Below are 15,833 nucleotides of genomic sequence, written 5' to 3'. Positions count from 1 at the left end.
ACTGTGGGTTGGTAGAGCAAGGATCACGCACCTCAGTTCAAGAAACTGCACGGTTCCAATTGTGGGTCTCGTCAATCGACTCCTAGTTGGACAAAAAAGAGATGAGTCCTTTTAAGATAGGCAAAACAATCAATTCAAGTCAAATGTATACTCCAATACAAATTTTCCTCTAAACTTCTCCCTCTCTAGTCTCTACCCAATTGTAACATCATTGGAACTTTGTGCCTATCTATTGAGAAGATAGAATGGGTTTTTTTTTTTTATAACACACAAACATACAACAACACGCCATATTTGTGTGTTATCCAAAACAAACAAAAAAAAAAAAAGGGCCATTCATTGTATTTGTTTTACCTACGTCAGATTTGGGCCGTGGGGAAGCTGCAAAATGGGTTGCATAAGTTCATGAAATACAATTGATGATCTAAACGAAAGAGTCCAATATTGCTTAATTTAACAAATAATCTGTTAACACAGAGAATAAGGAGGAGATGCATGAGAAAAACCAACACAGATAATTTATGTAGTTGGGCAATATACATACGTCCACAATAGCGAGCAGCTAAATAATCCAATATATGAGAAAGATAGGATTACAACAGTATTTATATATAATAATCATACCCAATACAAATTTCCCAAATAGGCTTGACTCTATTCCATTCCGCTTGTTGCACTCTACTCTCTACTATGCCAATAAGAGCATCAGCACTGGTAGTGCTGTCCACGGGTCGATCCGGGTCGGGTTTGTGCCCAACCCGAAACCGACCCGCCAGAATCGGGTGGAGAAAAAACGCACCCGCCGTCGACCCGCCGGAGTAATCGGGTCGGGCGGTTCAGATCATCAACGGGTGGTGGGCGGGTCGGTCGGAATCATAGATCTGAGAAGACGACGAGTAATCGGTGAAAAAACACACAGATCCGGCGAAGAAACCCAGATTCCGGCGAAATTTTCCAAATACCGGCGATATTTGTCTTAGATCCGGTGAGATTTCGCAAGATCCGGCGAAAATCTCACTGGATTTGATGAGATTTCGCCAGATCCAGTCAAAATCTCACCAGATCTAAGGAAATATATCGCCGGAATCTGGGTTTTTCGCCGGATTCTGGAAAAAACTTGTCGGATTCTGGAAATTTCGCCGGGATCTGGAAATCTCTCGGTCGGTTCGGTTTTTTCGGGTTTTAGGAGAGGAAAACCAAAACCAACCCGCCGAAAATCGGTTTCTGGTGGTGAAGACCCGCCGGAGCAGTCGGGTCGGCCGGATTCGGGTCGGATCTGGTCGGTTCTTCGGGTGGATCAGGTTACCTGATCCTTCTAGACAGCCCTAAGCACTGGCTGGGCTAAATTCCAAATTTAAGCATAAAGAATCCATTCAGCCCAAAATGCTCCCTCCATTGAATGTTGTAAAAGGTAAGCATTGTAAAAAAAAAAAAAAAAATACAATTGTGCTACAGTGCGGTTCTAAATGTAGAACTTTAAAACCGCACTGTAGCTCAATGGTAAATGGGATATTAATATTTTATGCTTAAACTTTTCTCTCTCCACGGTCTCTCATCTCTCTCTCTCTCTCTCTCTCTCATTCTAACTCTCAATTCCTCTCACTGTCTTTCACAACAGTTCCTCCCTCCTCACTCCCTCTCTCACATCTCTCTTGTTCAAAGCTTGCACCGATCTCTCTCGTTCGAAGCTTGCACCAGTGCTGGGTTTTGGATTTTGGAGGTTGGATCGGCGTCGATCGGTGGGCTCGGTTTGGATCGGCGTCTCTGCGTGGGTCAACAAAATGTGGGAGATCGCGGAGGGCTGGGTTTGGATCGGCGTCTCGGCGAGTTGGGCTAGGTTTGGTTAGCGATGGAGATCGCGGTGGGTTAATGTTGGGTCGTGTGGGTTGTGATCTGTGTGGGAGTGGGTTTTGGGTCGGTGGGTGGCAGTGGGTTGATTTCAATAGGTGTGATTTTGGTGGGCTACGGCGTGGTCAATGGATGCAGCGACGTTGGTCTAGTGGTGCAACGACTTGGGCAGTAGGTACAGTGGCGTGGGTCTAGTGGTGCAGTGGCGTGGGTTTGACCGTGGGTTGCTGTGTTTTTTTTTTTTTGTGGTGTTGATAGTCTGGGGGTTTTTTTTTGGTGTTGACGATAGATTATGGGTTACTGGTGGTGGTGGTGGTGGTGTCAGGTGTGTGTGTGGTGCAGCGGTGGTGGTGATTGTGGTTCTCGAGCAGAAAGAAAGAGAGAGAAAGAATAAATAATGTGTTGTATTGTAAATAATGGTGATTGTGAGATATATTATTTTATTGTGTAGAAATATTATTTTAATGAGTAGAATGGGAAAATAAAAGTTTGGATGCTGGAAGAATTGTAAAATTGTATTGTATAATTGATAAAGTGTTTTTTTGGATGGTAAAATTGGATAGAATTAGGATAAATCAATGCTGATGCTCTAAGGCCCCCAATTCAGTGGCCCAATGACAAACTATGAGCCAACTCCTACAACAACTAATGTGGTGGAGAAAATGATAGCTGTAATGCAAGGATTCGACATTATAGATTGCATATCTTACAACGGAGATGGAATCCTGGATTTCCTTCCACCAAAATTTGTTGATCCCAAACAATAGTAACAATAAGGAAAATGCATCTTTTCATAAATCAAATTTTAAAATAGAAACTATCTATCAATTGCAAACAAGAATTAGGACTTAAAGTAAAGGATTTTGTATTCTTTACTCATGTTCATATGGTCTAGCAGCCCACTTTGTTGGGTTGTGGATGATGTGGCCTAACTTTGTTCATCTCTATAATATTTAAAAGTTGAAGCATAACATTAATTGTTGATATGTTTCTGTTAAATCACATCAGCGGCCAAATCATCATTTTTATTTTATCATTTTTTTGAAAATTATAGTATTTTTTGTTTCTACGCTTCAGTTGAGCTACATCAGTAGTCATATCATCATTTTCTTTCCATCATTAAAAAAAAATTATTCTCCCTATTCGTTCATTCCTATTGTTATACTTCCTCCAATCTTTCCCCTTCCTCCTTATCTTCCTACTACCATGCACTTTACTGTTACAATTCTTTTATCCCTCTTTCTTATATTTGGACTCTTCTTCTCTCCATCTTATTTTGAATTAATTCAGTATCATTTATCCTATTCAATCCATATTTTTCCACACAAAGAATGTGGGTACTCTCTCTCTCTCTTTCTCTCTCTCTGGATTTTAGGTCTTTCTTACAACTCTAATTTAGGTTTTTTATATATGTGTTTTAGTGTCGTGTTTTTTTTTTTAATTTCCCATTGTTGATGGTCATTTCATGACACAAATTCTACAATCCCGATTTAATTAAGCCTAACTCCTTGTGGGCCATAGACAGGAAAAGCACGAGAGCTCTTTTGAGGAAGTGCGGTTTAAAGGGTAAGAATTGGTTTCTTTTAGACCTTTTGCATGAGTCTAACTCTTGTGTGCTACTAGCTTTTCAGGCTCATAGAAGAGATCTTGTACTTGAAATTTTTACCCCAAAAGAGCTCTCATGCTTCTGCTGTCTATGGTGCAAGTTTTCTACCCTACTCTCTTTTCCACCCAAAAAACACATCTAACTCTAACTAACTAGCCTAACCAGTTGTAGCATGTAGCCACCAAATGTAGCTTCCAAGATCTCGCAATAACTAGGTAACAATGGCTAGTTAGAGTGAGTCACTTTTTTTCCAAGATTATGTAAAAAGAAATCCAACCATTACATCCAAACAAAAGGCAAACTAAACTAAAAAATATATAATGAAACTTTTGTTAAATAGAGTTTCAACTTATAGTGTCCGCTTTTGATGGTTGAGTTTTTTATCATCAAAATAAAACACCAATTAGTTTTTAGTGTAGGTGGGACTCTTATTCAACCATCAGAAATTTTACTAATAGAGCTGACTGAAACCCACAATATAATGAAATATTTGTAGAGATAAAAAGATAAAATATACTTGTAGAAGTCTTAAAAAAAAAGCGGACACTATAAATTGAGGAGAAAATCCCGGAAGGAAATAATTGCAATATTCCTTTGAAGCCCAATTTGAATTCAAAAATGGTTGAGTTTGGAAAGTTGCGTGATAATAGGAAGGGACGTTGGCTGGGGAGAGAGCTGACTGTGAGTGTGAATGAATATGGAAAGAGGCGGGTATCTTGGGATGCTATTAAGGGAGGTCAACAAGCTGGCAAATGGGTACCACGCAATATTGCTTCTAATACTGAAGTGGGTCTAGGCCTATCCAAGATGAATGCCCAAGCCTCGTTGGGTAATAAAGAACCCATTTTGGGCCTAGGTCTACTAAGCCCAAATAACTTTGAGGCTGGAGAAAGCTCATTTAGTGGACCAAGGGCTCTGGAGTCTTCTTACCAGAATGGGTTCACGTTGCCAAGTTCAGGTAGAAGTGAATTCATTGCCACGAAGGAGTTTATGTGCTCAATGGTCAAACCCACCACATCGGAGCAACCTGTGACGTCGCCGAGGGTATCGATGGTCACACCCACCACATCAGAGCAACCTTCGACATCACTGAAGGTACCGATGGACTTAGCAGTGACGGAAGTTGAACTTCAGGGTGGTCAGCACAGCTCGATTCGACTAGCTCAGCCACCCACTGAGCCGACAGGACCGGCGGTGGTGGCCCAAGTCTCCCACAATCAGATATCGCTAATCAGTGCTCCATGTGGGTCGAGGTTGGTGCCGGTGGTGTCATCGGCCACAATATCGGAACAGGTAATGAACCTTGATGACCCGATAGTGTCTGAGTTGGTGCCTTTGTCTTCTTTAGTGGCATCGGAGGATGGGGATGAGGATTTTGTGGGTTTGGAAGGATCGGTTACTTCTGACTTTGAGGGAGTTCAACTACCTGGCCCAACTATAAGGGAATTGGTCAGAGACTTGGATAAGTCTTGGGGTAATTCCAAAGACAGGATATTACAAATGCGTGATGGCCGGCAATTAGTGCTCCCATTGTCACTGTATCGTTCTCCAGATTGTATGTCAGTCTGCTCAAGTCTAGAGGGAGAGTTTGTAGCAGGTAATGTTTCTTGTACTAATGAAGGGCAGAGGGTTACTTGGGCAGATGAGAGTGAGGGGCTAGTAGACTCCTTGACTGTGGTTCCCTAGTTAGTAAGTGAGCTGTGGGAGTCTGATGAAAGGTTGAGGTCTTGTGAGGGAGGTGATGAGCCATTAGTTGTGGTACCTTTGGCTACTGAAGGTCCATTGGAGTTGGAGTCTAGTCCTATGAAGGAGATTGGGTGTAAGGAGAGTGTGGATAATTGTCAACTTTCACAATGGGTAACCAATAGGATAAAGGCTTTCAAGAAATCTGTGGGCACTTCACTGGAAGGTTTTGAGGAGCAGATTACAGGATTGTTATTAGCCATAGAGGCCAGAAAGAAAGATAGACAGAAACTTGTGGTGGGTGATCAGACGAAGTTGGTTAAGTCCAGACAGAAAGGTCAGTGGGAGCTGAAGAATTTGCTATCATCTTTGAATGTTGAGTATGATACAAATAAAGCAAGGAGTGCAAGTTCTGAGCGGGTGGTTATGTCTTATCAATGAATGTGAAGATTATTTCTTGGAACATTAGAGGGTTGAATGAGCAGGATAAAAGGCTCAGGGTTAGAAACTTGATTAGGAAATGGGGGCCAGATGTGGTTTGTCTTCAAGAAACCAAAAATGGGGCTGATTAATAGAGTAGTGATTCGTAGCTTGTGGGGTGGCCAACATGTTGATTGGTCTTACTTAGGTTCTTGTGGTGCTTCTGGTGGGGTGTTAGTGATGTGGGACACTCGGGTAGTGAATAAAATGGAGGAAGCAGTGGGGAGATTTTCGATTTCTTGTAAGTTTACAAGTGTGGCAGATCAGTTTGTATGGGCGTTTACGGGTGTTTATGGTCCTAATTTACACCGAGATAGGAGGTTGTTATGGGAGGAACTCTGTGGCTTGAATAGCTGGTGGAGTGTCCCATGGTGTGTGGGTGGTGACTTTAATGTGGTTAGGTTCCCTTCTGAACGATTGGGGTCTACTTCTTTCACTACTGCTATGAGGGAGTTTTCTAATTTTATTTCAGAACAGGGTCTCATTGATTTTCCATTACAATGAGGTACTTTCACTTGGTCAAATTCTAGAGAAGTTGTTTCGAAGGCTAGGCTGGACAGATTTTTGTTTTCTGCAGATTGGGAGGATAAGTTCCCAACAGTTTCTCAAAGACGGCTGTCTAAATTGTGCTCAGATCATTTTCCAATTGTCCTTGAGGGTGGATTTTTTAGAAAGGGAGTATGCCGTTTAGATTTGAGAATATGTGGCTAAAGGATGAAGGTTTTGTGGATAGAGTTCGGTCATGGTGGGATTCCTACCAGGTTCACAGTGCACCGAGTTTTATTCTGGCCAATAAATTAAAGCTCCTTAAAAATGATTTGAAAAGATGGAATGTGGAGGTGTTTGGTCATGTTGATGTTCGGATTAGAAAATTGTGGAAGGACCTTAGTGTTCTAGAGAATAGGGAGGAGAGTCAGGGATTATCAACGGAGGAAAGGGTGGAAATGGGAAGAATTCGTGATGAGTTAGAGAAAGCTACTCTGTTGGAAGAAATTTGTTGGAGGCAAAAATCTAGAGTTCTTTGTGTTAGGGAAGGAGACAGGAATACTAAGTTTTTCCATCGTATAGCTAATTCTCACAGGAGGGTTAATTGTATTGATAGACTTATGGTGGATAGGGTGTTGTCTTCGGACCCGGCTGCTATAGCAAACTGTATCTCTTAATTTTATAAGCAGCTTTATTTTGAGAAGGTGACTCACAGACCTATCTTAGATGATGTGGATTTTTCTAGCATCTCGGTGGAAGATGCAAGTTGGCTAGATAGGCCTTTGGAGGAAGGAGAGGTGTTTGAGGTGATCCTTGACTGTGATGGTGATAAGGCACCTGGCCCGGATGGCTTTCCATGGCATTCTTCCAGTCTTGTTGGGGTGTTTTGAAAATTGAAATTATGGCTGTATTCCACAATTTCCATACTCAGGCAGTGTTTAAGAAGAGTCTTAATGCTTCATCCATTGCCCTTATTCCTAAGAAAGTGGATGCTGTGGAGGTAAAGGATTATCGGCCTATCAGCTTAGTAGATGGGATGTATAAGATTATTTCTAAGGTGTTGGCTAATCGGCTTCATAGGGTGGCGCATGGACTTATTTCAAATTCACAAAATGCTTTTGTGAAGGGCAGACAGATTTTGGATTTCATCTTGATTGCTTCTGAATGTATTAATAGTAGATTGAAGTCAAAAGTTCCGGGTGTGCTATGTAAGTTGGATGTGGAGAAGACATATGATCATGTGAGTTGAGATTTTTTAATGTATATGCTGCAGCGTTGTGGTTTCTCAGAAAAATGGAAAAAATGGATAAGGTATTGTATTTCAACTGTAAAGTTTTCCATTCTGATCAATGGTAGCCCAAATGATTTCTTTGGAAGTTCTAGAGGGCTTCGACAAGGGGATCATTTATCTCCATTGTTGTTTGATATTGTGATGGAGGCATTAAGTCGTATGTCGGATGTGGCTGCCTCCACTGGGCAATTCTCAGGCTTTTTTGTGGGCAGTACGGCTGGTCCATCAGTGATGGTGTCTCACCTTTTATTTGCAGATGACACTTTAATTTTTTGTGATGCTGAACCTTCTCAAATTGCTAACTTGAGGGCGATTCTTGCTAGATTTGAGGAGGTGTCAGGGCTTCGTATTAATTTAGGGAAATCTGAGTTGGTACCTGTTGGTGGGGTACCCAATTTAGAGGCTTTGGTGGGTCTGTTGGGGCGTGGGCAGTCTTCTCTGCCCTTGAAATATTTGGGTCTTCCTTTAGGTGCAAAATTTAAGGACTTATCTGTTTGGAACCCTATTCTTGAGAGAATGGAGAGGAGATTAACAGGTTGGAAGAGAATGTATTTATCTAAAGGGGGTAAGGTGACACTCATTAAAAGCTCACTATCATCCTTACCTACATACTTTCTTTCCCTTCTTCCTTTACCAGGTAAGGTGGCTAAGCGTATGGAGAAATTACAGAGAGATTTTTTGTGGAATGGGATTGGTGGTGAACCTAAAATTCATTTAGTTAATTAGGCTAAGGTTTGTAGTCCTTTGCAGGATGGGGGGTTGGGTATAAGACAGTTGGGTAATTTTAATTCTGCCTTACTAGGTAAATGGTTGTGGAGGTATGGCACCGAGACTGATGCTTTATGGAGGAGGGTTATAGAGGCAAAATATGGGAACATTTGGGGTGGTTGGTGTACGAAGAAGGTGACAAGTGCTTATGGGGTCAGCTTGTGGAGATATATTAGAAATGGTTGGTTGAACTTCTCTAAACTCCTTGTTTATGATGTAGGAGATGGTACTAGAGTGAAATTTTGGAAGCATGTATGGTGTGGGGATTGTACTCTCCAAGAGACCTTTCTGGAGTTTTATTGTCTTAGTAGGTCAAAGGACTCCTCGGTGACTGAAGTTATGGGTTGGTCTGGTGGGAGGTTTCACTGGAATGTGCAATTTCGTCGTCCACCACAAGATTGGGAAGAAAAAGCCTTTGACCGGTTTATAGGGCTAGTCTATTCCCCGTCACTGTCAGTGCGAGGGTTTGGCCCAGATAAGGTTTGTTGGAAGTCTGCAAGGAATACAGGATTTGAGGTTAGAGGTTATTACAGTTCTTTCTACCCTCATAATCTTGTTTCCTTTCCATGGAAAATGATATGGCAATCGAAGGCTCCTCCAAGAGTAGCCTTCTTTTCTTGGTCTGCTTCCTTAGGTAAGATCTTAACAACAGACAACCTTCGTAAAAGACGAGTGATAGTGTTTGACTAGTGCTGTATGTGTAAGAGGTGTGGGGAGTCAGTGGATCATCTTCTACTTCATTGCACCATAGCTTGGGAGTTGTGGTCTTTGGTTTTCTGCTTGTTTGGTATTCAGTGGGTTATGCCTCGTACTGTTCTTGAGTTGTTTGAGGCTTGGCAATGAAAGTTTGCGTGACATCGTCACATTGATGTTTGGAAATTAGTGTCTCACTGCTTGATTTGGTGCATTTGGCAAGAAAGGAATGCTAGAAGCTTTGAGGGCTGCGAACGCTCTTTGCTGGAGATTAAGTCTTTTTTCTTACACTCTCTTTGAATGGAGTGTGGTTTTTTCTCATTTTTCTTGTTCTTCCTTTTTTATTTTTCTTGACCGTTGTTCTTTTGTTTCTTGATTTTTGCCCTCATAGTACATCCCAATGTACTCGGCTTGGCAATTTCTTTATTATTATTAATAATATTCTTACGTTATTTATCAAAAAAAAAAACAAAATAGTTATTTATTCTCAGGCATCATTGAGTGGGGTTGTGAGTTGTGACTAGTTTTGGAAAAAGCAGGCAACGGTATCAAAGACAGGAATGGCTTTCTAGTTTCTATAGTATGTGCACGAAATAGACTTTGATCATGATTTAATTTTTATTTAATAATATAATTCGAGGTCACAGTTTGCCATCTGTAAACAATCTACCTTGAAGTTGGAAGTGTCCTTATCTTTTAATCTATACTTATGATAATGACCTATTGACTTCCATAAGCTTGTTGATCCCATTATATTTCCATTGTTGTATTCTTATAGAAGTCTTGATTCTGTCTTGAAATTTTTGTTGAGGTCTATCATTTCGATACTAATGTTCAAAAAAGTATTTTGTATCAAATAATACCATGTCATCCGTATCAAAATCTAATAAATGAGAAATGTATACAAATATAACTACCCACTAACAAATGTCTTTCATTTGTTAGAAAATTAGTTATTTTTTACTGACATGTCTCATACTTATTGAATTTTCATACCGCTGACATAGTATCATTTAATACCAACTACCTTCTCTTATATGAAGACCATTACACCCGTCTCATCCATCTCTAATTCCGTTTTGTTACAGGTATGAGATGGCCTCTTATGCTTGATTTTTAGGAAAAATAGGGTTTGTATGGTCATTTCTCACAAGTTCTAGGACTAGTAAAGAAGCAATGCAATGACCATACCCTACCAACTACACAAAAAAAGATTCTCAAGTTTCCTAGAACACTGAATCCACATATCAAAAGAAAAGAAAAACAGAATGATTCTACCTTCACCATTATATTTCCATGGGAACAAAATCTCAATGGGTATGGCCCAATTATGATAATTACAACGAGAAAAGAGATCCCATACATTTAAATTAGCCGATCTTAAGTTACTTTTTCTTTTTTTCTTTTGTTTTTCCTTTCTTTTGGTTACTTTTGCTTTTCCAGTTTGATCATGCCCTTCAAATTATGCAAAGAATATCTACTTCCTGTTTATATCAAATATATCTTTCTTGGTGGTAGAGCCGTAGACTATGCCTGGTCAGAGCAAATTGTCCCCTTTTTCTTTTTCTTTTCTTTTTTAATATATATACATACACTCCAACAAAGGAAAAAGATTAATCCAAGTCGAATTGGACTTCATCAGTAACATAAACTTCATATTCTATCCAAGTCAAGAAAACGACATCTACTTTACTAATAATGCCTTTGACCTATAATCAATTTAGACAAGCAACTGATCCAGACAGGAATTTTCAACAAAGTCAATTTGAAGAAAAAAAAAAAGGTTCTGTGAGGAATGAAGGTCCTTGCTCTGTGGCTGCTTGGTAGTTAAGTGCTACAAAATGGAGGATGGTAGCAACTTTCACTGTGATTACATGTAGGAGTTCTTGAAGATTAAAATAAGCATAACATTGAGTAGTATTAATATTATAAACTGCAGTAGGCAGAATAAGCTAATTCTTTACAGAAGCAAGAAATCTAATTTTGTATAGAGCACAAGCAGAATGTTATACGATGGTGAAATTGTGTCCAGAAATTTCAGCTGAGCTCACCAAGACTTCCTGAGAAGATGTAAGTTTCTAGAGCCAACTCTAAAAGAACCTTAACTTGAAAAAAGATAACTCCGAGCAATAACAAACATGAATAAACAAATTCAGCCACATGCATTGTGTCCTAAGAAAGAGCAAAAGGCTCAGGTATCTGGACACAGAAGTAAATACCTTCCTATCCTTGCTGAGGTTTTTCAACCTTTCTTAGGCTTCGCAATCTTTCAGTGACTGAGGGAGATTCCTCTGAAGAATTTTCAATACCAAAAGCATGCAACTATATCCATACTTGAACAGAGTGATTGGCATGTATGACCTATGTCTCAGAACCTTCTTCTACTGTTGGAAGCCCACCCTCTCGGATGAATGCTGGATTAAGAAACTTTGCCACAAAAGCCCACAGCTTATAAACATCCTCGAAGTTTGTAAGAAAGCTGAGAGAAGCAGTAACAACCTCAACTCGTACGAACCCACTTTTTCCACCATCATGTCGGCAATTTTCCATTGGCCTGGACAGGGTCGTATCTTCAAAATTCAAAGCACCACGATGTTGTCTTGGGCTATCTAAAATCCTTATGTGACTAAGGAAGCCAATGCCAAGGGAGATACCATCTCTTTCTGCCAGCTTCTGAACAACTTCTGGACTGATTAGCCCCCGGTTTCGGTCTCTCACATTGAAAGCCACAGCTGCACCTCTTTCATATTTAATTTTTGGGCCATAGATGTGGACGAGATTTGTGGCATCATCCCCTTCTGAACTAGGAAATCTTAGTTGCAGTAATGAGGTCACAAGCCAATTGATCAAAAACCGCAGCCTAAGAGTGGTTTTATTGAGACCCAACATATTAATGTGATCAAGATGCCGGCATATTATCTCAGTTTCCCTCCTGTCCCAGTCTTGGCCATCAGCATACTCGCCATCACTGCTTAGCTCTTCATCATCCAGACTAGTTATAGATATTTCTCTATGCTCCAATTGTTCTTTATGATCATCTTCCATGCTGAAGGATACCCTCCTTTCCCGGCTTGACAGTTCACTCTCTTCCAAGCCCAAAAATCTATCACCAGCATATCTATTCCCTTCCCTTCTCCCCAACAATCTATATTCACCTTCGGTTTCCCTTCTTATGGCACTCTCTTTCACCTCCAGGCAAATTTCAGAGGCTGATCCATTCTCTTGGCTGCGATGCAGACAGGCAGAAGTTGATCTGTTGACATGGGATCCATTCACCACAGACTTGGACATAGACCCAGTAGGAACAGGTTTGCTAGTTGCAGGCTCTTCTTGGATCTCATGAACACGAACACGATCAAAACATTCTCCACCATTTTGTAAAGTGGAGTATGTCTCTGCAAATTGTTCTTCTTCAGGGATCTCCTTGACACGGTCCAGTTCCTGGGAAACTGACATGACAGCAGCATCAAATGATAGCATATGGCTGTCATCATGAGGCCCAAGGTTGACCTCCTTATCATCATATAATGGGCTGCCATATATCTTGGAAGAAAGTTTTGGCGATTGCCTCTTGTGGTTCTTCCAGCCTCTAAACCAAAAAGGCGGTAAGGGAGAGGCCACTTTCTGTTTGTTTAGTTGGCTTGCATTGTCAGACCCCAGGGGACTCTGACCCAAATCAATCCAGTATGAGTTGTCTGATGACTCATCTTCACTGAAAACTGGGCTCTTCATCACCTCCCCAACTGAAATACTCTCAGCTTCTTCAAAAATTGTGCTTGTCCCATCTCTGTCAGAGCTGTTATCATGATCCATCTCAGCCTCAAACACATCCCTCACCTGGGCAGATGTATATGCACCAGAAAAGGCAGGCAGCTGTGTTCCCTGGCGAGTTTCAGACGTTTTCTCACCATTCTCTGCAACTTCATCATCTTCTATTCCAGCCAGTCTTTCCAAACCATCCATAGAATCACTCAGATACAAAGGAAATTCAGGGGTAATCTTCACCATTCCAACCCCAGTACACCCAGATTGACTTTGAAGGCTTGCCATTACTGATTTCTTGATCAGAAGGCATCCAAAACCAGTCGGGTCACACCCAAAAACCCTGTAAAATGATGTGATAATAAAATCCGGTCGGAAAAGGGACAATCCAAGTGAATCCATATCTTTGGGACCCAATGACCCAGCATCTAGTAAGACATGCCAATTATTCTGTTGTGCTAGTGCCATCCATTGATACGAATACTTTGCCCCAGTAACTCTAGACTGAACTGGAAACACAAAAAGACCCACCGCAGAATCCTTCTTCCTCCTCTTCTTACTAGAAATTTGCTTCCTCAAGTCAGTGGAGCACAATTTCAAGGTTGGCCATTTGAACCATGCACTATACACTTTAGCTCCTTTCTCTCTAGCACTCTGACCCATCCAATTCACAGATTGACTCTCATAATCAAACATTGTCAACAATTTTTTGTTTGTATGAAAAGGGTATGACTCAGCCAACAATTTATAAGCAGACCCTCTACTCACAGTAAAAACAAGGCCATACTCATGCTCAGGAATGTTCAAATAATCCATAATCCTAGCCTTTATATCATGCTCAACTGTCCCTCTCTCCGCACCACCATATAATGCATGATTACTCAAATTTGCAGTAATTTCAGATAAGCTAAATGTAGAAGACTCCCAATAATGCAGAGTCTGAAGATAAGAAAACAAGCCAAACCCACAGTAATCAAGGCATACCTTTGGGGACAAGTGAGAGTACTCCTCTGACCTCAGCTGATCGATCTTCTCCGAGGACAGGTACTTGGGATACATAGTGAGGAACTTTGAGAAAGACTCACTGAGGTCAGGAATAGATTCTTCAGACTCAAAAGTACGCTCTGCAGCGAGTGCAGTGGCTCTGAGGAATTCACGCTGGGCGTGGAGCCTGGCAAGCGAACGAGACCTCCCCAAGCTCTCCTCTTGGTTGGTCTCAGACTCCATGTCTTTGGATTTGAAGAGAGACCCATCTTCAGAAGCTTCTTCAAGAGCTTCCCTAAGCTTGTTCTCTTGCAGTTTCCTGAGAATCGATGATTTCTTCTTGGTTTCAACACCTGAATGTTCAGACCCATCTTTTCTTCTCCTGCCCTTCTTGTCTAAAATAAGAGCGGCGCAGTGCGTAATGGGTTTCCATACAGACAGATGCATGAAAGCAATTCAGATCAAAGAAACCCCAAAAACTCAAAAATTCAATTTTGGACTAAAAAGTAAATTTGAAAAATTTGAGTGTCCAAACACAAATTAGGACCTCAGTGGACAATTTTGGGCTGAGAAGTGAAAACCCACAACAGAAATGCAATGAGAGAAGGGTCACACTCGCACATATAGACAACAAAGACAACAAATTGGAAGAAAACCCAAGAAAGACCGAGAGACTAAAAGGGCTCAAATCCTGGAACCCAGATCCCAAAAATTACACTAGAAGCTCACAACCCCACAGGACAGTCACTGAGAATAAAAACAATGTTCAGAAAAAAAAAAAAGGGTTTCCTTAGAAAACGAACCCTTGCTCTCTCTGTGTATGAAATACTCCCAACGAAGCAGCTGAAATGAATGAGCTCAAGCCTTAAAGACCTAACCCTTGAAACATATAGGAGCAATTAAAAAGCAAACAAAGTAGCAAACTTTCCGCATCAAATGCTCATTTATTACTTTGTTATTAGTTAGTAGTAAATCCAAGACATACCATTGCTACTGATAACCCCACTCCCTCTCTCTCTCTTGGCTCTGCCTCTGTATATTACTTTGACTCTCTCTCAGTCTCTCTCTCTCCAATCCTACACATTAAACTCGCTTTAAAATGGTGAGAAAAGGACACTGGAATTCTACAAAACCCAATTTCAATTTGTAAATCATTCTATTTTTATATATAAAACTTTAATTTGATTTAATTTTTCTTTTGTTTTTTTTTATTTTTTTTTATTTCAAGAAATTTAGTAATTGCTTGTTATGGTATGGTGGGGTGGGGTCTAGTGGAGCTGCTCAAAGTCAAATAATCAGCTGGCTGGCTTTTGTGTAAAAGCTGTTTTCTGTCCAACTAGACAACCGTATATATTAAGTTGATGGTCCAACCAAAGCCCCTCCATGAATCTTTCATTGCTTTCTTTTTAATCTTACAAGTTTGATTTAAATATGTTTCCTTTATTGTATTATTGCAATTTTCTTCTTGTTGGAAGCAGATCTCTTTTCCTAATTCCTTTCGAAATGGTTGCTTGATTCGCTAAACAACTTTTTTTTGACTCATTAAAATAAGTGATAAATTACAGAGCTTTTGGGAGAGGAGGAGGATTTAATGGGAAATCATGTACTTCTTTGAGGGACTAGTTTTCCGCTAAAAAAGGAATGGATTTGAATGTAAAAGTAAAAGATGCTATTTTTTAAAATCAAATTATACAAAACTAGGGGATAAAACTTTCCTCAACTTTCTATAATGAATATAAAATTATACGTAGTATACTTTGTCCTAAGTCCCACCCCTCCCTCAACATACATTTATAGATCACAAGTGACCACAAACTAAAGCTAAAAACCTTGTTTTCTTTCTGGTTTGATAAGCCATTCGCGCCCAAATAAATAAAAATTTGTTCATGAACAACATTGGGGTTGATAACATGGTTTAAAAAATTAAAACGAATAAAAAACCAAAAAATAGACTAGTTATCAATTTTATGGTCCAACTGGATTGGACCGATAGTTGAACTGATGACATTATAATTAATATAATTAAAATATTAAAATAATTTTGATTCGATAAGAAACAAGTTTGACCCTATGCCCATTCAAGACTTGATTGTAGGATAATAATTTTAGTAAAAGATCTCTCACTTTTAACAAAAATAGCCTTTTACTCTTTTGGTCAAGTGAAAATTTAGGGTGATAAACGAAGCGAACTTAGCATTAAAAGTCAATCTTGTTCATTTAATTTTAATTCAA

At 40.1% G+C, this 15,833-nt stretch overlaps 2 protein-coding genes across 2 annotated transcripts; one reads left to right on the top strand and one right to left on the bottom strand.

Moving 5' to 3' along the window:
• Positions 1 to 6,297: 6,297 nt before the first annotated feature.
• Positions 6,298 to 8,852, top strand: LOC142625415 (uncharacterized). The gene is made up of 5 exons (XM_075799079.1): positions 6,298 to 6,702; positions 6,808 to 6,936; positions 7,035 to 7,302; positions 7,393 to 7,929; positions 8,383 to 8,852. Exons 1-5 carry the CDS (start codon positions 6,298 to 6,300, stop codon positions 8,850 to 8,852), a joined length of 1,809 nt encoding a protein of 602 aa, XP_075655194.1.
• A 1,706-nt stretch (positions 8,853 to 10,558) lies between these two features.
• LOC142624506 (uncharacterized) lies at positions 10,559 to 14,678 on the bottom strand. The gene has a single exon (XM_075798087.1). The coding sequence runs from the start codon at positions 14,046 to 14,048 to the stop codon at positions 11,217 to 11,219; it is 2,832 nt and encodes a 943-aa protein (XP_075654202.1). The 5' UTR covers positions 14,049 to 14,678; the 3' UTR covers positions 10,559 to 11,216.
• Positions 14,679 to 15,833: the final 1,155 nt, after the last annotated feature.

The sequence above is a fragment of the Castanea sativa genome, chromosome 2, assembly GCF_040712315.1.
Source record: "Castanea sativa cultivar Marrone di Chiusa Pesio chromosome 2, ASM4071231v1".
In the NCBI taxonomy this organism is placed as follows: domain Eukaryota; kingdom Viridiplantae; phylum Streptophyta; class Magnoliopsida; order Fagales; family Fagaceae; genus Castanea; species Castanea sativa.
Note: the sequence above shows the minus strand (reverse complement) of the source record. Positions and strands in the feature narration are given on the sequence as shown.

Bases quoted from the DNA above. Each gene is read 5' to 3' on its own strand.
- LOC142625415 (XM_075799079.1), top strand. From the start codon at position 6,298: ATGCCGTTTAGATTTGAGAATATGTGGCTAAAGGATGAAGGTTTTGTG. The intron at 6,937-7,034 runs GCACCTGGCCCG...TTCCATACTCAG, and splicing joins TTGACTGTGATGGTGATAAG to GCAGTGTTTAAGAAGAGTCT. The intron at 7,303-7,392 runs GTGTGCTATGTA...GTGGTTTCTCAG, and splicing joins ATTGAAGTCAAAAGTTCCGG to AAAAATGGAAAAAATGGATA.
- LOC142624506 (XM_075798087.1), bottom strand. From the start codon at position 14,048: ATGCATCTGTCTGTATGGAAACCCATTACGCACTGCGCCGCTCTTATT.